This window comes from Palaemon carinicauda, chromosome 13 (assembly GCF_036898095.1).
Source record: "Palaemon carinicauda isolate YSFRI2023 chromosome 13, ASM3689809v2, whole genome shotgun sequence".
Lineage (NCBI taxonomy): Eukaryota > Metazoa > Arthropoda > Malacostraca > Decapoda > Palaemonidae > Palaemon > Palaemon carinicauda.
In genome coordinates this window covers 101,361,548-101,383,323 of record NC_090737.1, presented here as the reverse complement: position 1 = coordinate 101,383,323, position 21,776 = coordinate 101,361,548, and the positions used below count along the sequence as shown (strand labels likewise).

General features: G+C 41.0%; 1 protein-coding gene across 1 annotated transcript; it reads left to right on the top strand.

The window, feature by feature from the left end:
- Positions 1 to 7,000: 7,000 nt before the first annotated feature.
- Positions 7,001 to 7,967, top strand: LOC137652004 (uncharacterized). The gene has a single exon (XM_068385214.1). It carries the CDS (start codon positions 7,274 to 7,276, stop codon positions 7,940 to 7,942), a length of 669 nt encoding a protein of 222 aa, XP_068241315.1. The 5' UTR covers positions 7,001 to 7,273; the 3' UTR covers positions 7,943 to 7,967.
- Positions 7,968 to 21,776: the final 13,809 nt, after the last annotated feature.

Sequence of the window (21,776 nt, the reverse complement as noted above, 5' to 3'; positions counted from 1 at the left end):
TGGAGGCGGATATTGCTGGACGTCAGTTCGGTGAAAACTGTCCCTCCAGATTACCTTGGAGGCAATGGCAAGTGACAACAGAGCCCCAGATATGTACATGGTCGTCGCCAAATCACATTTGGCTACACTGGTCAAGGACCTATATGGCTTTGTGAAAGCCAGACGGGCATGTAGGGAGTTCGTGTTCACTTTGGCTGCGGTGAAACACGAACCCAGGAAGTTAATAACCTCTAATATCTGGGGAAAAGACCTCTTCCCGAGCGAAGTAGTCAAGGAAGTAGTCGACAAGGCCGCCATGGAGAATAGGAATCTTCTCCAGAAGTGGGGCATGTCGGCGAAGAGGAAGTCTTCCCCGGATGAGGGTCCCCAACCAAAGAGGAAGATGAAGAGACCTAGGTTGCCCTCTCGCCCTGTCAGACAACAGCAACAACTTCCCAAAGTTCCCATGGCCGCGGTGCCCCAGATGGTGGCACAACCCCAGCCAACTGGTTGCCCAGTCACCAGCATTTCAACCTGCGTATGAGAGGCAGACCACTACCTTTCGTCAGAAAGGTAGAGGGTCGAAAAGGGGCTCCTCTAGATACCCTCTAAGAGGAAAAGGGGGTAAGGGAGGACGCGGTCAAGGAGGCAATTCCTCCGGTCAGTCGAAGCAATGAGATGCTTCCGGTAGGAGGAAGACTCCAACAATTTCAGGATCGCTGGATCTTCAATCCTTGGACCCACAGCCTAATCAAGAACGGACTAGGATGGAGCTGGAGGACAGCTCCACCATCATTTCCTCAATTCTTCCAACATTCTATCCCCGACCTGGAAGAATACACCTGAGAACTTTTGAGCAAAAGGGTGATAAGGAGGGCAAAGTCCATCAAGTTCCAAGGAAGGCTGTTTTGTATTCCCAAGAAGGGCTCAGACGAACTCAGAGTCATTCTGGACTTGTTGCCACTCTACAAGTTCATAGAAAACAACAAGTTCAGGATGTTAACCCTTCAACACATAAGGACCCTGCTGCCAAAAAGGGTGTACACCGTCTCGATAGACATGGCAGATGCTTATTGGCATATTCCAATCAATCACCCACTCTCCTCCTACCTAAGATTCAGGCTACAGAAGAAGAAATACGTCTTCAGAGCCATGCCCTTCGGACTAAACATAGCCCCAAGGATTTTTACAAAGCTTGCAGATGCAGTCGTTCAACAATTACGCCTAGAAGGTGTCCAGGTGGTAGCCTACCTGGACGACTGGCTGGTGTGGGCAGCATACGAGACAGAGTGCACGCAAGCATGCAAGAAAGTGATCTAATTCCTGGAATATCTGGGATTCAAGATCAATGTCAAGAAGTCTCACTTATCTCCAGCGCAGGAGTTTCAATGGCTGGGAATTCATTGGAACTTGAAGTCATACCGTCTCTCCATTCCCCCAGGGAAGAGGAGGGAAATAGCAGGATCCGTCAAGAGACTACTGAAATCTGACAGGATATCAAGACGCCAACAGGAGAGAGTACTGCGTTCTCGTCTATTTGCATCAGTGACAGACCCGGTGCTAAGAGCACAACTGAAAGATGCATCAGGAGTCTGGAGAAGATACGCATCAAATATTTGAAGAGATCTAAGAAGACCGATACCGACTTGACTACGATCACTTCTCAAGCCAGGGTCAAAAGCCAAGAACCTGTAAAGGTCTGTGCCCTTGCAACCACCTCTACCTCCAGTCATCATCCATACGGACGCATCAAAGGAAGGTTGAGGAGGTCACTCTCACCAACAGAAAGCCCAAGGGACTTGGTCTTCCCTATTCAAGACCTTCCACATCAACGATTTGGAAGCCATGGCAGTCTCTCTCACGCTGAAGAGACTGTCTACTCGACATTCAGTCCATATAAGACTGATCTTAGACAGCGAGGTGATAGCGAGATGTTTGAATCGGCAAGGATCGAGATCACCCCAAATCAACCAAGTGATGTTGGCCATCTTCCGCTTAATGGAAAAGAAGAGATGGCATTTATCAGCAGTTCACCTTCAAGGGTTTCGCAATGTGAAGGCGGACGCTCTATCCAGGCTCACGCTGATAGAGTCAGAATGGTCCCTAGACGCAGGATCATTCTCCTTCATCTTACGTCAAGTCCCAGAACTGCAGATTGACCTCTTCACGACGAGCGACAACAAGAAACTACCTCGTTACGTGGCCCCATAAGAGGACCCTCTAGCGGAAGCGGTGGACGCCATGTCCCTCGACTGGAACAAATGGAACAGAATTTACCTGTTCCCTCCAACCAACCTCTTAATGAAGGTCCTCAACAAGCTGAGATCCTTTCAGAGAACGACAGCTCTAGTGGCTCCGAAGTGGACGAAGAGCAATTGGTTCCCTCTGGTATTGGAACTGAAGCTGAGGCTGGTCCCTCTGCCGGACCCAGTACTGACTCAACAAGTACAGAAGTCGACTGTCTTTGCTTCATCACAGAAAACCCAAAACCTTCATCTCATGATTTTCTCTCCTTACCAGTAAAGAAAAGGTTTGGGATCTCGAGAGACAGTATAGACTTCTTAGAAGAATATAAGTCTAAGTCTAATAGAGGACAATATGAGTCATCTTGGAGGAAGTGGGTTGCTTTCGTCAAGGCAAAAGGACCAAAACAAATCTCAACAGACTTCTGCTTATCCTTCTTTATTCACCTTCATAAACAAGGTTTAGCAGCCAACACGATAACGACATGTAAATCAGCCTTGACTAGACCTCTGCTATATGCCTTCCAAGTAGACTTGTCGAACAAAATCTTTAACAAGATCCCCAAGGCCTGCACTAGGCTTGGGCCTGCAGCCCTCCAAAGCCCATTTCATGGTCCTTGGATAAGATGCTACACTTTGCTTCAACAGTGAACAATGAGGATGGCTCTCTGAAAGACTTAACCCAGAAAGTTATATTCTTGTTTTCTCTAGCCTCGGAGGCCAGAGTTAGTGAAATAGTGGCCCTTTCCAGAGATGAGGGCCATATTCAGTTCACAGAAGTGGGAGAACAAGCTACCTACCAAACGGTGGGGTCCCTGGAGAATCTACCCTCTGAAGGAAGATCTCTCGCTGTGTCCAGTAGTGTCTAAAGGTCTATCTTCGTAGAACTTCAGACTTCAGGGGAGGACAGCCCTTTAAAGGAGAAACCTCAGGGTCAAGTCTATCCCTAAGACAACTAAGGGCGAAGATCACCTATTTCATCCGCATAGCTGATCCCAACGGTACACCCGCAGGTCATGATCCAAGATAAATTGCTTCGTCATTGAACTTCTTCCAATACATGGACTTTGAGCGGCTTCGCTCATACACTGGATGGAAGTCATCCAGGGTGTTCTTTAAACACTACGCGAAGCAAGTACAAGAGTTGAAATGATTTGTGGTGGCGGCAGGTAGTGTCCTAAAACACGTCGTCTAGTGCTGCGAGGGACAGTGAATTGATTGGGACTGTCAAATTTTGGGTGAAGGTGTTGACACCTCACAGTGCAATACCTTAAGATAAGTGTCACCTAGGTGGCACTATGGACTGTTCTAGGTATTGAAGGTGAAAGAAACAGAGATAACACTTGTGCCGTGTGTTCTTATACAGTGTGAAGAGACAATCAAAATTGCAGAAATGCATATTAGAAAATTTAATAAATTTTGTTTTGTGGCTCTAACGATATTTTTCCCTTTCAGGTGAAATAAACATTTCTGGTACATATTGCTATGTATGTTTCTCATAGCACTTATTAACATTGTTAACATTATCTTATGTATGCTGATTTGCTGGTTATTTATTACCAATAAATACTTGATATATATTTGCATCTTATTTAGCCCAAAAATTCATCTCAATAACGATATGCTGGAGTATTATTCTACCTTAATAATCTGCATATGTAGATATGAACGAAATATAATTAATACATTTGTTCTGGTACGAGTACAAACTTTACCTGGCTATGCAAGCAGCGACACCTGCATGCTTTTGATGCTATGTTTGTTCATATGGTACATGCAAACCTCGAGACTCTTTCCTAAGTCCTATTTGACTCTTCCCTGAAAGGGGCAGGAAGCACTAACATGGTTTATGATTAGAAGTAATGACGTGTAACGGTAACATCATATGTCTCTATGGTCTGGATGACCAAGGAATAATCGTCCTGAGGTTAAAGCACATTTGGGAAAATCCACAGATACAGTACTTTCTAGATAATGCTCTGGTAACCTTCCAGCAGGACGACATGGCCTGAGCCCAAAACACGGATTTTGAGCGAACCGAAAAATCTATTTTTGGGTGAGATAGCCATGTCGTCCTGATGGACCCGCCCTCCTTTTCATAGAAAAGGCCTTTGTCAGGATCCCTCCCGGAACTACTATATCTGTAGCACCTTGCTCAACGCTACAAGGAATAAAACATGGCGGCGACGTACAGCGCCATCTGGATACTCAAGTAGTAACGGGAGAAGGGTAACCTTGATACCGGCTCCCCTTCGAAATTTTGCCACTTTCCCCCTCGAAGCGAAAACGCTATTCGGGTGAAGATTGCTATGTGTCGTATCAAGATATACGTCCCCTGATTTATGTGATATTCTTAAGAGAAACTTTAAGGATATTTGCACCAGGAGTTAGAATTCTGGAGACCTAAATGTAAATTCTCTGGGAATATCACTGTAGTCATATATACCCTAGGAAGCTACTTATAGGAACCTTCCATCAGGACGACATGGCTATCTCACCCAAAAACAGATTTTGATATAAATTTACATATATATATGTATATATAAATATATATATATATATAAATATATATATATATATATGTATGTATGTATGTATGTATGTATGTATGTATGTGACATATATATATATATATATATATATATATATGCGTGGGTATGTGTTAACTTATATATGTGTATGTGTGAGTGTATGAATGTCATTGTTTCTTTCTTTCTTTTATTTTTCCCCATAAACCAACTTCCCTTCAGTTAACTATGCATAAAGTATGTTTGCAAGCCCCATATCCTGCCCCATAGATTTCAAAGGGCCTTGTGTGCCGAATGTGTCTGTTTTTCCCTGGTAGTAATCCTCCAAAATACTGAGGAAACCAACCTTGTCTAACCTTTACTTATACAATATATCTTCTCATATATATATATATATATATATATATATATATATATATATATATATATATATATATATATATATATATATATATATATATACATATATACATACAGGTATATATATATATATATACATATATATATATATATATATATATATATACACAGGTATATATATATATATATATATATATATATATATATATATATATATATATATATATTTCAATCAGCCACAAATACTCTTCATATCAAATTCGTTCAACCTCTGGATCAAAGACCCAAAGAGGAAATTAATTATTTGATTAAAGCTTCTGCTGGCTTCCTGTAGGAGTCGAATGTCACACCAGTTTCGACCTAATCATGGTTTGAAACCTTGGCCGACCAGATGAATTTTCCCATGAGTTTTTGATCCTAAGTCAAAAAAAAAATTTAATAAATGAAAATTACAAGAGTTTTGGATAAAATTATATATATATATATATATATATATATATATATATATATATATATGTGTGTGTGTGTGTGCGTGTGTATGTCTGTATGTGTGTGTTGTGTATGTAAATAATAAGTTTATCTTTAGTGATTTTTAAGATTATGTTTCAAACTTGGATTTCTTTCCGCACAAAATAATAATTTTAAAGGCAAACTTGCTTAAAATATCACTGAGGTTATCGAACTTTATATGCGTGCATTCAGACACTTTAGATAAGTGTAAGAAAATTTATAGCATTAAGAGACTTTTACAAATATCCAACAGGCACGAATTTAGTTGTCAAAAATATTCAGGCATCACTGCAAGCAATTCTGTCGCAGATTACTGTAGGTTGCTTGGATTAGATTTAAGAATCTCAACCCATCGTCATTGAATCTTCAGAACTTCCGAGTGTTATTTCGAGAGAGAGAGAGAGAGAGAGAGAGAGAGAGAGAGAGAGAGAGAGAGAGAGAGAGAGAGAGAGAGAGAATCTTATGAAAAAAGAATATTAATGCCCTGGTAATGTGAGGATTACTTCGTCATGGCCCTACATTTCGATGTTATGAATTTTCTTTTTGAGTAAGGTCATTCACCTCTAGTTTTCCTTTCTTGGCCTCTTCTTATTTCCACATTTGCTGCCACACTCAACGCTTGACTAATTCTCCCCATTGTCCATGACACTCAGATAGTTGGACGAAACGTGACAATTGTAGATTATATAACACTCTTTAAAGTCCTTATCTCTGTCGAAGGTTTCAGAAAAATGATGGTTACAAAAATTCATGTCGTCCCACATGTTTTGGTGATTACCCTTCTAAATTGGAACCAAATAGAACATGGCTTGACTTCATAAACAAACTATCTTCTACCTGATATCCTGGTAAGTAATTTCTTACGAGTTCATTTCCATTTTGGGCGATTTCTTCACAAACCGATGATCTTATTACGGCGAAATACAAAACAGAATTTGTGAAACGCTTAAGAATGGTGACATGAACAGTGGAAAAGTACTTGTGTCGCACTTATTAGGCCATCTAAGCATGGTTGTGCAACAGGTTACTTGGAAACAAGGCCGGAGCGGAAAGAGAGAGAGAGAGAGAGAGAGAGAGAGAGAGAGAGAGAGAGAGAGAGAGAGAGAGAGAGAGAGAGAATTGTAGGAACACATTTTGTAGAACGTCATAATAACAAAACACCTCCGTTGTAGCCGCTTTTTTTTATTTTTTTTATTAAACCATGTCTTGAAATTGATAGGATTAGAATTTACAAGTATTGGTAGTAGTAATATTTTCGTTGTCGTTATTATTATCATTATTATTACTATTATTATTACCAATGTTTACTCTTACATTATGAACCATGCTGCCATGAATTTATTTGCTTGAAAAAACTTAGCGTAGGAATTCCCTCTTAATTTCCCATTTGTTCGTGCATACATAATATAGTGCAATCCACTCCAGGATAACTAATTACATAATTATCCATATTTCTCGGAATGTAAGTCGGTACATTTCCGATATGTAATTTACTCCTGTTGGGAATCCCTTGCTACTCGTCCCTCACGATAATATAAATAGACGACTTTCTCCACAAACCTTCACTACCGCGAGCTAAGTGTCAGACTTAACTTTTGAAAGGAAACCATACACTTCACCATAATGTCAGTAATTTAGAAGGCCAGTCTGTGTATGATTTTGTTCTTTGCAGCGGCATTGGCGACGCAAAAGAAAGCCATAGATTCAACCGGCGAAACAACGCCAATTCCTGAAGAAAATCCTGAGACATCTTCAATCATCATCAAATCACCTCCGCTAAAATGCGATGGAGAATGCAAGTTCCGCTTCGAAGATGGGGAATGTAGGACAAGCGTTACTTGCCTGATGGAGAAATTATACCCTCCTGGGGAAGAGGAGGCGACGACTAACACTGCCTTGACTGGAAGGTGCTCAGGAAAATGCCTTTTCACAGACAGCAGAAACAACTGTCGCTTAGACCTCATCTGTGTGCTGGACAAGGACATCGAAGGGACTCTACGTTTCCTCATGGACTTCGCCATCGACGCTGAGACGAACATTCTTCTGGCTCTGAGTGCAAAGACAAATGGCAAGGAAGGAGGACTCTGCAAGGAGAACGTGGTCGACACACCTCCTCCCAAGGGACAATGCTTCAATTCTGAGGGCAGGCCAGTCGGGCCCGGGGGAGACTCATGCGATGGTGGGATTGACGATGGTAAACATTCGGTTGCTAAACCTGGTATCAGCTCTCCGCCCCCAAGATCCTGTCCTGGCAAATGTGAAGTGAGAGATCCTTGGGGAGTGTGCATTACTGATTATGACTGTGTTAACAATGCACAATAAATGAAGACTTTTTTTTCTCATATCGTCAACATGTGATTTATATATATATATATATATATATATATATATATATATATATATATATATATATATATAGATAGATAGATAGCTGTGTATATATATAGAGCTTTGTGTATATACTGTATATATATATATATATATAGATAGATAGATAGATAGATAGATAGCTGTGTATATATATAGAGCTGTGTGTATATACTGTATATATATATATATATATATATATATATATATATATACATGTATATATACATATATATCTATATATATATATATATATATATATATATATATATGTACAGTATATATATATATATATATATATATATATATATATATATATATATATATATTATATATATATATACAGTATATTTATATATATATATATATATATATATATATATATATATATATATATATATATATATATTGGGGAAATATGGTTTTACATATTTAGATTGAATCGTATTAAACACGATGCGAAAATGCAATGACAACGGGTTCTAAATTAATTTTGTTGATAAGAATTTATTTATCAATAATGACATTCTATGAATGTTGACTTAATCTGCCCAAAAATAAAAAGTATTATCATACTATAAGCCTACTTTTTTTACAGCCTAAAAGTCTTCCTTGCTTAATTTCTTATATCATTATCATTCATATTTTCCTTCAAACATAAAGATGGCAACATGTAAAATGCATGTTCGTCTAGATTCAAAATACAGTTTATGCAGACATCAAAATATATTAACAAATATTACCAAACAGAAAACTTTATTAATTTCCGAAATTATACATTTTCAAAATATCTACTATCCCACAGTAAATATGTCCGTTACCGAAATTTGATTCCTCATGCAATGGTTACTTTATTACATGTACTTTCTCATATATAAGAAACTAGTAGTCATACAAGATTTATTGCATAAGATTGAGAACAATAAAATAGTTAAAAGGTTTAAAGGTCGCTCATGAATGGCAGAGGTAAGGGACAGTGACATTGCCCTATCAAGCAGGACAATCCCCAAAACACTGACCATATATGCATATGATCAGCGCCCAAGACCCCTCTACACTTAAGCTAGGACCAAGGAGGGTCAGGCAATGGCTGTTGATGACTCACCAGATATACCTATAGGCTCCCCCAAACACTTCCCCCATCCTTAGGTCACAATGATGGGGAGGTTGCAGCGACCAAAGAAACCCACGAGTTTGAGGGGGACTTGTACCCCAGTCTGGTGTTCACCAATCAGGAACGTTACCATATCGGCATCCACAACCCTTGTTTATATCTTAAATATTAGAAAAATATCCTTTTGTATGTATGCAGTCATTGGCGTTCATAGTTTAAACAATTTATTTTTTGTTTTATGTGTAAACATGTGCAACCTTTACATTAAATAGGGGACTTTTTGTATAAGTTCATGTAGTTATTTGGTTATAGCGTGAAAAACCGGATATGTATTTTATCAATCACTAAAATAAATAATAGAACAGGCTTGTGTATGTGTTTATTCCTTACATAATGAAAAACAAACATGATTTTTGTATGTATGTGGAACAAAATCAAAAATAATTTCGTTTCTATAAAATGAAAAACAAAAGAAATTTCGTGCGTGTGAGCGTATGTTTGTGAAATCGTTATGCAACACAGACATCCTCTAATTCTCACCAAAATAAACATCTGGCGAATTACGAAATAATACCTTGTTTGCGCTAGGCTTCATAGCCTATGCGTTTTAGTTTACTTTCATGCGTGATATAATAGACTTTCCTAGTGTAATAACAATTAAATGAAAGTATTTAGGCAATTTATAGGTGTAAGATACATTGAAATCATATATATATTCCTCTTCTGAGATCGTATACGAGAGAGTTTCAGCGATTAAGGTAGTCGATTCTCACCCGCCGCTAGGCTACTAGCCTAGTGGCTTTAGTATACTTTCATACATGTTCCCCGGTTACCCTCGTGTGTTGTTTTATCAATTCAGGCGGAAATAGATATCTCCTAGAATTATTATATAAACCGATACTCGTCTCCTATGGAGATTTAAGGGTAATCCCTCCTTCCCTCTGAGCGTAGCCTAGGCTACAACCCTATTCAGTCTCGTCTTGAGTAGATACGCAGACATGACTAGGCTAGGGTGTTCTTCTGTTCTCTTGGCCAGCAGATGCCAGGCTTTCGGTTTCGGTCAGAACCTCAGAGTATATGGTCTTGTGCCGGTGGCCGGCCGGCAGGGTGAATAGTCATTCCCCTGCCGGGCTAGGCTGCCGGCATAAGAGGCTAGACCTCTCTAGGCCGCACTTGAAGTGGTTGTATGATGCCGCCACCTTCTCCCTGCAGTCTAGTAGACTAGTCCTGTGCTCGCAGACCCTAGGCTGAAGAATAGACATTCTTCTGCCGCCTAGGATGGCGCCAGTACTGGAACTCTGTTTCTCCCTTGTTGAGAGGAGGCGGCAAGTTTGCCATGGCCCCCTTAACTGTATTGGCAGACCCTAGGCTGGAGAATAGATATTCTCCTGCTGCCTAGGATGGCGCCAATACTGAAACAGAGTTTCTAAGGGGTGTGGTAGGACCGGCAACCCTGCCGGCCCCTTCCACACCTCATACAGGACCCTTTTCCCTCCCCCCTCTGTTCTTTAGTGATGGCCTAGCCATAACAATCCTTTGCCTGTCGTCCTACAATCTCTCCACTTGCGAGCAGGTTGTGGGGCCGTCCGGGGTTCCTACATGCAGTGGCTTAAGTCCTCAGCATTCCCTTATAGACGCAAGGCTCTGGATAAGCTATGCCGACTGGGCCGGCTGCCAGTGGGAGACCCTTATACTGTAGAGTGTTCTTTAGCCCTCTCTTGGACTGCCATCCACATACCAGTAGATGGCAGAGACCAGCAATGGTTTGTGTTTGGGTGGAAGCCTGAATGATAAATTCTCCCCTTCCATTTGAACCCTCATTCTGGAGGAAGGCAGTAAGACTGAGTACTTACACCCTTAGTATTGTTAATATACATTTAATAAGGTACCCTTCACTCCTTGCTTTCCCTCTCTCTATCGGCTAGTGCCACCGAGTACTAACCTAGCCGGCAGGTGCCAGCTACTACCCCAGCCGGCAAGATGCCGGCAGGTGCCAGCTACTACCCGAGCCGGCAAGATGCCGGCTGGACCTATGCGCCGGCTGGACTAACCTTACCGGCAGACGCCGGGCAGGTTGACGCTCCGGCCACTACCCCAGCCGGCAAGACTCCGGCGGGACTGGTGCGCCGACACGCCTTGCTGGCTGGACTGTGCCGCCAGGTGCTAGCCTAGCCGACAACATGCCGACTAAAACTACAGTATATGCTTATACAGTAGCCAGTATATTTTCAGTATAGATCATACTGCAGACAGAAAAATATAGTATATATTATACAGTAGTTATTTTCCAACATACCCCTGTGTATCCATGCACAGTTTATAGTTGAGACCAATTATATATGGAGAAAAAATATTTCTTTCCACATACTGATAGATGATCAGTTACTTTTTACCCTCATTATCAAAACCTTTGGAAAAAACAGTGTTAAGTTACACTTATCTATCCTTACAGGTTAGAATTTTTCCATTGGGTTTCCGGAATAGGAAAACTCTAGGTTTTAATTTTGGGGGAGGTCGCAGCAATTGGCTAGACGGGAAACACAAGTATGTGTCTTTCCTAATTCTTTTCTAGCTTATCTATCCTAAGCTATATGCAATATGAAAAAATATTAATAATAATATTTATATAGTTTATCAGGTGAGATGAACTACCGCATACTCATTTAGTTTTCCTCTCTTTATAGGAAGACCACCCCAAGTGCCAGAGAGTCTTTTGCGACGTGAAGAGCAAGGACTTCTGTGGACATGAGTGCAGAGCTCACTCTCCTGCTCCATCTCCAAGGGATCTCCTAAGTACTGGGACCCCCAGGACTGCAACGTGTGCAAGGACTTGGTTACTGAGGCTTTCGATGACCCCAAGACAGCGGAATCAAGGGACGCAGCACGGAGTAAGCTGCGTAGATGGGTTCGTGGCTTTCAGAAGAATGCCACGAGGCCTTACCTTCCGAATAAACGAATGCAAGCCTGTCTATTCCCTATGGCATCTGTGAATGCTGTTATACCCCAGTCTCATCCTGAGATCCCTTGCGTCCAGAAATCCGTAGATACGGATGTCTCTGACGCGATGAAGGACATCCACCTAGATGAGAGGATGTCGGAGGTGTCCGAGGACACCGAAAAAGACCTCCTAGCGGGAGGTCTAGAAGAGGAGTCTACCCTGGCTCCCAAGACTGAAGAGGATGACATCGAATCGGAGTCCGTTTCGTCGGTTCTGGCCCCAGAACCTGTACCCTCTACGTCTTCTGCTCCTCCATCGGATGACATGGGAAAAGCTTTGGCTAGTCTCATGACTATGATGGAAAGTCTTCGTAAGCAGAACGAAGAAAGGGACCCTGAATTGAGGAGAAGGATGGACCATCTCGCAACGTCCCGTGGGTCTCAGAGGAGACCCAACGTCAAAGATCTTCCTTCTTGTTCCAAGGTGAACCCTTGGAGGCATGCAGAGTACATGCCAATTACTAATGGGAAGATCTTCATTTCAGAAAAGCTGGGGGCTGTCCTCCTTACCTTACCTTACCTTACCTTATTTTTTGTTTGGGTTCCCCCAGGTCCCTCAGTGTGAGGCACCTCGTATATCCACCAGAGAGTTGCTAATGCATCTTCCGGTGTATTTTGCATATTCCAGTCTTGGATGGTCTGGGATGCATCTTAGGTATTTATCGAGCTTATTCTTAAACACATCTACGCTCACTCCTGATATGTTTCTTAGATGAGCTGGCAGTACATTAAATAGTCGCTGCATTATCGATGCTGGTGCGTAGTGGATTAATGTCCTGTGCGCCTTACTTAGTTTACCTGGTATATTTTTTGGCACTATTAATCTACCTCGGCTTGCTCTTTCTGATATTTTTAGCTCCATGATGTTTTCAGTAATTCCTTCTATTTGCTTCCATGCTTGTATTATCATGTAGCGTTTTCTTCTCCTTTCTAGACTGTATAGTTTTAAAAATTGCAGTCTTTCCCAGTAGTCAAGGTCCTTAACTTCTTCTATTCTAGCAGTATAAGACCTTTGTACACTCTCTACTTGCGCAATATCCTTTTGGTAGTGTGGGTACCATATCACATTGCAGTACTCGAGTGTACTACGTACATAAGTTTTGTAAAGCATAATCATGTGTTCAGCTTTTCTTGTTTTAAAGTGTCTGAATAACATTCCCATTTTTGCTTTACATTTAGCCAACAGTGTTGCTATTTGGTCGTTGCATTACTTATTCCTATTTAACATTACACCAAGGTCTTTAATTGCTTCCTTGTTTGTGATTGTCTCATTATTAGGTCCCTTGTATGCATATGCCATTCCTTCTCTGTTTCCCTAATTTATTGAGTCAAATTTATCAGAGTTAAATACCATCCTATTCATCTCCTCCCATTCATATATTTTGTTTAGATCTCTTTGTAGTGAGTTCCTATCTTCATCACAAGTAATTTCTCTACTTATTCTTGTGTCATCGGCAAAACTTCTCACTACGGAGTTTTCAACATCACAGTCTATGTCTGAGATCATAATAACAAACAGCAGTGCAGCTAATACCATACCTTGTGGCATGCCAGATATTACCTGGGCTTCATCTGATTTCTCATCATTTGCAACCACTATCTGTTTTCTGTTTTGCAGGAATTCTTTTACCCATTTTCCTAGCTTTCCCACAATATTATGCTCTCTCATTTTTGTCTCTAATATATTATGGTCTACCTTGTCAAAGGCTTTTGCAAAATCTAGATAGATCACATCTGTGTCTTTTTCATTTATCATATTTTTGTATATGTTTTCATAGTGTGCTATCAGTTGCATCTGTGTACTTTTTCCAGGCACAAAACCGTGTTGACCTATATTAAACAAATTGTTTTTAACCAAATGGTTCATTATTTTCTTTTTTATTACCCTCTAATTCACTTTCATAATATGTGATGTTAGACTAACAGGTCTATAATTGCTTGCCTCTTTGATCCACTTTTGAAAATAGGGGTTATATAAGCTAATAAATGTTTAACATATATCTCGCTCATATCTACATTTTGTCTTAGCAGTATTGCAAGTGGCTTCGCGATAGTGTTTGCAGTTTTTTTAACAAAATCGCTGAAACTCCATCTGGTCCGGCTGCCGGTCCATTTTTAATTTCGTTTATAGAGGATGTTGACATTTGGCACAGCTTTAAGTTTTACCCAGACTGCTTTGACCGCCTGAAGGCGGAACCTGTTTCCAAGGAGGAGACAGAACCAAAAGAGGTCATAGTGCTTGACCATGAAAAAGCTCAGGCTCTGATGGCAAGTAGCCTGAAAGAAAGGGGCTTCACTAATTCGAAAGTGCCAGCCCTTAGCAAGACACATCCTTCTTTTCTTGCTCCTGCTAAACTTGCCTTTCCCTTTACGGCAAAAGGGTTCAAAGCAGTTATGAAGGCGGTGGATGCAGGCAAGCCTTGCCTTATACTCGAGGAGTGTAGACCCTTGTCCCTAGCTCTGCCTACAGACGGGAACAACTGTAAGGAAATCCACCTTACCTTCTCAGTCGGGAAGTTGGAGGCGGATATTGCTGGACGTCAGTTCGGTGAAAACCTCCCTAAGTTGTCTGAGTTTCTCTTGCGAAGGGAGCAAGATACAAAGGAGAGACTTGCCGCATCTCTGTCCCTCCAGATTACCTTGGAGGCAATGGCAAGTGACAACAGAGCCCCAGATATGGACATGGTCGTCGCCAAATCACATTTGGCTACATGGTCAAGGACCTATATGGCTTTGTGAAAGCCAGACGGGCATGTAGGGAGTGTGTGTTCGCTTTGGCTGCGGTGAAACACGATCCCAGGATGTTGATAACCTCTAATATCTGGGGAAAAGACCTCTTCCCAAGCGAAGTGGTCAAGGAAGTAGTCGACAAGGCCGCCACGGAGAATAGGAATCTTCTCCAGAAGTGGGGCATGTCGGCGAAGAGGAAGTCTTCCCTGGAGAAGGGTCCCCAACCAAAGAGGAAGACGAAGAGACCTAGGTTGCCCTCTCGCCCTGTCAGACAACAGCAACAGCAACAATTTCCTGCAGTTCCCATGACCGCGGTGCCCCAGATGGTGGCACAACCCCAGCCAACATATCACATGGTGCCTCAGCAGCTGGTTGCCCAGTCACCAGCATTTCAACCTGCGTATGAGAGGCAGACCACTACCTTTCGTCAGAAAGGTAGAGGGTCGAAAAGGAGCTCCTCTAGATACCCTATAAGAAGAAGAGAGGGTAAGGGATGACGTGGTTAAGGAGTTAAGTCCTCTGGTCAGTCAAAGCAATGAGATGCTTCCGGTAGGGGGAAGACTCCAACAATTTCGGAATCGCTGGACCTTCAATCCTTGGGCCCACAGCTTAATCAAGAACGGACTAGGATGGAGCTGGAGGACAGCTCCACCATCATTTCCTCAATTCTTCCAACATTCCACCCCCGTCCTGGAAGAATACACCCATGAACTTTTGAGCAAAGGGTGATAAGTAGGGCAAAGTCCCTCAAGTACCAAGGAAGGCTGTTTTGTGTTCCCAAGAAGGACTCAGACAAACTCAAGAGTCATTCAGGACTTGTCGCCACTCAACAAGTTCATAGAAAACAATAAGTTCAGGATGTTAACCCTTCAACACGTAAGGACCCTGCTGCCAAAAAGGGCGTACACAGTCTCAATAGACATGGCAGATGCTCATTGTCATATTCCAATCAATCACCCACTCTCCTCCTACCTAGGATTCAGGCTACAGAAGAAGAAATACGTTTTCAGAGCCATGCCCTTCGGACTAAACATAGCCCCAAGGATTTTTACAAAGCTTGCAGATGCAGTCATTCAACAAATACGCCTAGAAGGTGTCCAGATGGTAGCCTACCTAGACGACTGGCTGGTGTGGGCAGCATCCGAGAAGGAGTGCACGCAAGCATCCAAAAAAAAAGTGATTCAATTCCTGGAACATCTGGGATTCAAGATCAACGTCAAGAAGTCTTGCTTATCTCCAGCTCAGGAGTTTCAATGGCTGGGAATTCATTGGAACTTAAAGTCACACCATCTCTCCATTCCCCCAGGAAAGAGGAGGGAAATAGCGGGATCCGTCAAGAGACTACTGAAATCTGACAGGATATCAAGATGCCAACAGGAGAGAGTACTGGGTTCTCTTCAGTTTGCATCAGTGACAAACCCGGTGCTAAGAGCACAACTGAGAGATGCATCAGGAGTCTGGAGAAGATACGCATCAAATGCTTGAAGAGATCTAAGAAGACCGATACTGACTCAACTACAATCACTTCTCAAGCCATGGTCAAAGGCCCAGATCCTGAAAAGGTCTGTGCCCTTGCAACCCCCTCTACCTTCAGTCATCATCCATACGGACGCATCAAAGGAAGGTTGAGGAGGTCACTCTCACCAACAGAAAGTCCAAGGGACTTGGTCTTCCCTATTAAAGACCTTCCACATCAACGATTTGGAAGCCATGGCAGTCTTTCTCACGCTGAAGAAACTGTCTCCTCGACATTCAGTCCATATAAGACTGATCTTAGACAGCGAGGTGATAGTGAGATGTTTGAATCGGCAAGGATCGAGATCACCCCAAATCAACCAAGTGATGCTGGCCATCTTCCGCTTAGCGGAAAAGAAGAGATGGCATTTATCAGCAGTTCACCTTCAAGGGTTCCGCAGTGTGACGGCGGACGCTCTATCCAGGCTCACGCCGATAGAGTCAAAATGGTCCCTAGATGCAGGATCATTCTCCTTCATCTTACATCAAGTCCCAGAACTGCAGATTGACCTCTTTACGACGAGCGACAACAAGAAACTACCTCGTTACGAGGCCCCATACTAGGACCCTCTAGCGGAAGCGGTGGACGCCATGTCCCTCGACTGGAACAACTGGAACCGGATTTACCTGTTCCCTCCAACCAACCTCTTAATGAAGGTCCTCAACAAGCTGAGATCCTTTCAGGGAACAACAGCTCTAGTGGCTCCCAAGTGGCCGAAGAGCAATTGGTTCCCTCTGGTATTGGAACTGAAGCTGAGGCTGGTCCCTCTGACGGACACAGTACTGACTCAACAAGTACAGAAATCGACTGTCTTCTCTTCATCACAGAAAACCCAAAACCTTCATCTCATGATTTTCTCTCCTTACCAGTAAAGAAAAGGTTTGGGATCTCGAGAGACAGTACAGACTTCTCAGAAGAATATAAGTCTAAGTCTACTAGAGGACAATACGAGTTATCTTGGAGGAAGTGGGTTGCTTTCGTCAAGGTAAAAGGACCAAAAGAAATTGCAACAGACTTCTGTTTATCCTTCTTTATTCACCTTCATAAACAAGGTTTAGCAGCCAACACGATAACGACGTGTAAATCAGCCTTGACTAGACCTCTGCTATACGCCTTCCAAGTAGACTTGTCAAACGAAATCTTTAACAAGATCCCTAAGGCCTGCGCTACGCTTAGGCCTGCCGCCCTCCGAAGCCCATTTCATGGTCCTTGGATAAGGTCCTACACTTTGCTTCATCAGTGAACAATGAGGATTGCTTTCTGAAAGACTTAACCCAGAAAGTTACATTTTTGTTTGCTCTAGCCTTGGGGGCCAGAGTTAGTGAAATAGTGGCCCTTTCCAGAGATGAGGGCCATATTCAGTTCACAGAAGTGGGAGAACTGAATCTCTTTCCTGACCCAACGTTTCTCGCCAAGAATGAGCTACCTACCAAACGGTGGGGTCCCTGGAGAATCTGCCCTTTGAAGGAAGATCTCTCGCTGTGTCCAGTAGAGTGTCTAAAGGTCTATCTTCGTAGAACTTCAAACTTCAGGGGAGGACAGCTCTTTAAAGGAGAAACCTCAGGGTCAAATCTATCGCTAAGACAACTAAGGGCGAAGATCACCTATTTCATTCACAGAGCAGATCCTGACAGTACACCCGCAGGTCATGATCCAAGAAAAATTGCTTCGTCATTGAACTTCTTCCAATACATGGACTTTGAGCAGCTTCGCTCATACACTGGATGGAAGTCATCCAGGGTGTTCTTTAAACACTACGCGAAGCAAGAACTAGAGTTGAAATGATGTGTGGTGGCGGCAGGTAGTGTCCTAAAACCCGTCGTCTAGTGCTGCGAGGAACAGTGAATTGATTAGGACTGTCAAATTTCGGGTGAAGGTGTTGACACCTCACAGTCCAATACCTTAAGATAAGTGTCACCAAGGTGGCACTATGGACTGTTCTAGCTATTAAAGGTGAAAGAAACAGAGATAACACTTGTGCCGTGTGTTCTTAAAGTGTGAAGAGGCAATCAAAATTGCAGAAATGCCTATCAGAAAATTTAATACATTTTCAGTTTTGTGGCTCTAACAACATTTTTCCCTTTCAGGTGAAATAAACATTTCTGGTACTGATTGCTATATATGTTTCTTATTGCACTTATTAACATTATGTTATGTATGTTGATTTGCTGGTTATTTATTACCAATAAATACTTGATATGTATTTGCGTCTTATTTCGCCCAAAAATTCATCTCAATAAAGATATGCTGGAGTATTATTCTACCTTAATAATCTGCATATGTAGATATGAACGAAATATAATTAATACATTTGTTCTGGTACGAATACAAACTTTACTTGGCTATGCAAGCAGCGAGACATGCATGCTTTTGATGCTATGTTTGTTCATATGGTATATGCAAACCTCGAGACTCTTTCCTAAGTCTAGTATGACTCTTCCCTGCAACGGGCAGGAAGCACTAACATGGTTTATGATTAGAAGTAATGACGTATAACAGTAACGTTATATGTCTCTATGGTCTGGATGACCAAGGAATAATCATCCTGAGGTTAAGGCACATTTGGGAAAATCCTCAGATACAGTACTTTCTAGATAATGCTCTGGTAACCTTCCATCAGGACGATATGGCCCGAGCCCAAAACACGGATTTTGAGCGAAGCGAAAAATCTATTTTTGGGTGAGATAGCCATGTCGTCCTGATGGACCCGCCCTCCTTCTCATAGAAAAGGCCATTGCTAGGATCCCTCCCGAAACTACTATATCTGTAGCACCTTGCTCAACGCTACAAGGAATAAAACATGGCGGCGACGTACAGCGCCATCTGGATACTCAAGTAGTAACGGGGGAAGGGTAACCTTGATACCAGCTCCCCTTAAAAATGTTTCCACTTTCCCCCTCGAAGGGAAAACGCTATTCGGGGTGAAGATTGCTGTGTGTCATATCAAGATATATGTTCCCTGATTTATGTGATATCCTTAAGAAAAATTTTAAGGATATTCGCACCAGGAGTTAGAATTCTGGAGACCTAAAAGTAAATTCTCTGGGAATATCACTGTACTTAAATATACCCTAGGAAGCTACTTATAGGAACCTTCCATCAGGACGACATGACTATCTCACACAAAAACAGATTTTTCCGTTATATATATATACATATATATATATATATATATATAGTATTTATATGTATATATATAGATATATATATATATATATAGTATATATATAATGTATATATATATATATATATATATATATAATGTATATATATATATATATATATATATATATATATATATATAATGTATATATATATATATATATATATATATATATATATATATATATATATATATATGCGTGTGTAATATGTGTATGTGTGAGTGTATGAATGTCGTTGTTTCTTTCGTTCTTTTATTTTTCCCCATAAACCAACTTCCCTTCAGTTAACTATTCATAAAGTATGTTTGCAAGCCCCATACCCTGCTTCATAGATTTCAAATGGCTTTGTGTGCCGAATGTGTGTGTTTTTCCCTGGTAGTAATCCTCCAAAATACTGAAGAAACCAACCTTGTCTAACCTTTCCTTATAGAATATATCTTCTCATATATATATATATATATATATATATATATATATATATATATATATATATATATATATATGCTGGATTCCTGTAGGAGTCGACTGTCACATCAGTTTCGACCTTATCATGGTTTGAATCCTCGGCCGACCAAATGAATTTTCCCATGAGTTTTTTATCCTGAGTCAAAAAACAATTTGACTAAATGTAAATTACAAGAGTTTTGGACAAAATTTTATATATATATGTGTGTGTGTCTATGCCTGTGTTTTGTATGTAAATAATAAGTATTTTAGTTATTTTTAATGTTTTGTATTTCAAGTTTTTTCCGCACAAAAGAATAATTTTAAAGGTAAAGTTGCTTAAAATGTGACTGAGGTTATCGAACTTTATATGCGTGCATTCAGACACTTTAGATAAGTGTAAAAAACTTATAGCATTAAAGACTTTTACAAATATCCAACAGGCACGCAATTAGTTGTCAAAAATATTCAGGCATCACTGCAAGCAATTCTGTCGCAGATTACTGTAGGTTGCTTGGATTAGATTTAAGAATCTCAACCCATCGTCATGGAATCTTCAGGACATCCGAGTGTTATTTCGAGAGAGAGAGAGAGAGAGAGAGAGAGAGAGAGAGAGAGAGAGAGAGAGAGAGAGAGAGAGAGAAGGAGAGAGAGAGAGAGAGAGAGAGAGAGAGCAAGAGAGAGAGAGAGGGAGAGAATCTTATGATTAAGGAATATTAATGCCCTGGTTAGCTGAGGATTACTTCGTCATGGCCCTACATTTCGATGTTATGAATTTTTCTTTAGCGTAAGGTCATTCACGTCTAGTTTTCCTCTCTGAGCCTCTTTTCTTATTTCCACATTTGCTGCCACACGCAACGCTTGACTAATTCTCCCTATTGTCCATGACACTCAGATAGCTGGACGAAACGTGACAATTGTAAATTATATAACACTCTTTAAAAGTCCTTATCTCTGTCGAAGGTTTCAGTAAAATGATGGCTACAAAAATTCATGTCGTCCCACATGTTTTGGTGATTACCCTTCTAAATTGGGACCAAATAGAACATGGCTTGACTTCATAAGCAAACTATCTTCTACCTGATATCCTGGGAAGTAATTTCTTACGATTTCATTTCCATCTTGGGCGATTTCTTCACAAACCGATGATCTTATTACGGCGAAATACAAAACAGAATTTGTGAAACGCTTAAGAATGGTGAAATGAACAGTGGAAAAGTACTTGTGTCGCACTAATTAGGCCATTTAAGCATGGTTGTGCAACAGGTTACTTGGAAACAAGGCCAGAGCGGAGAGAGAGAGAGAGAGAGAGAGAGAGAGAGAGAGAGAGAGAGAGAGAGAGAGAGAGAGAGAGAGAGAGAAATATTGTAGGAAAGCATTTTGTAGAATGAGTCACAATAACAAAACACCGTTGTAGCCGCTTTTTTTTATAATAATGTCTTGCAATTGATATAAGTATTGGTAGTAGTAATATTTTCGTTGTTATTATTATTATTATTATTATTATTATTATTATTATTATTATTATTATTATTATTATTACCAATGTTTACTCTAACATAATGAACCATGCTGCCATGAATTTATTTGCTTGAAAAAACTTAGCGTAGGAATTCCCTCTTAATTTCCCATTTGTTCGTGCATACATAATATAGTGCAATCCACTCCAGGATAACTAATGACATAATTATCCATAGTTCTCGGAATTTAAGTCGGTACATTTCCGATATGTAATTTACTCTTGTTGGGAATCCCTTGCTACTCGTCCCTCACGATAATATAAATAGACGACTTTCCCCACAAGTCTTCACTACCGCGAGCAAA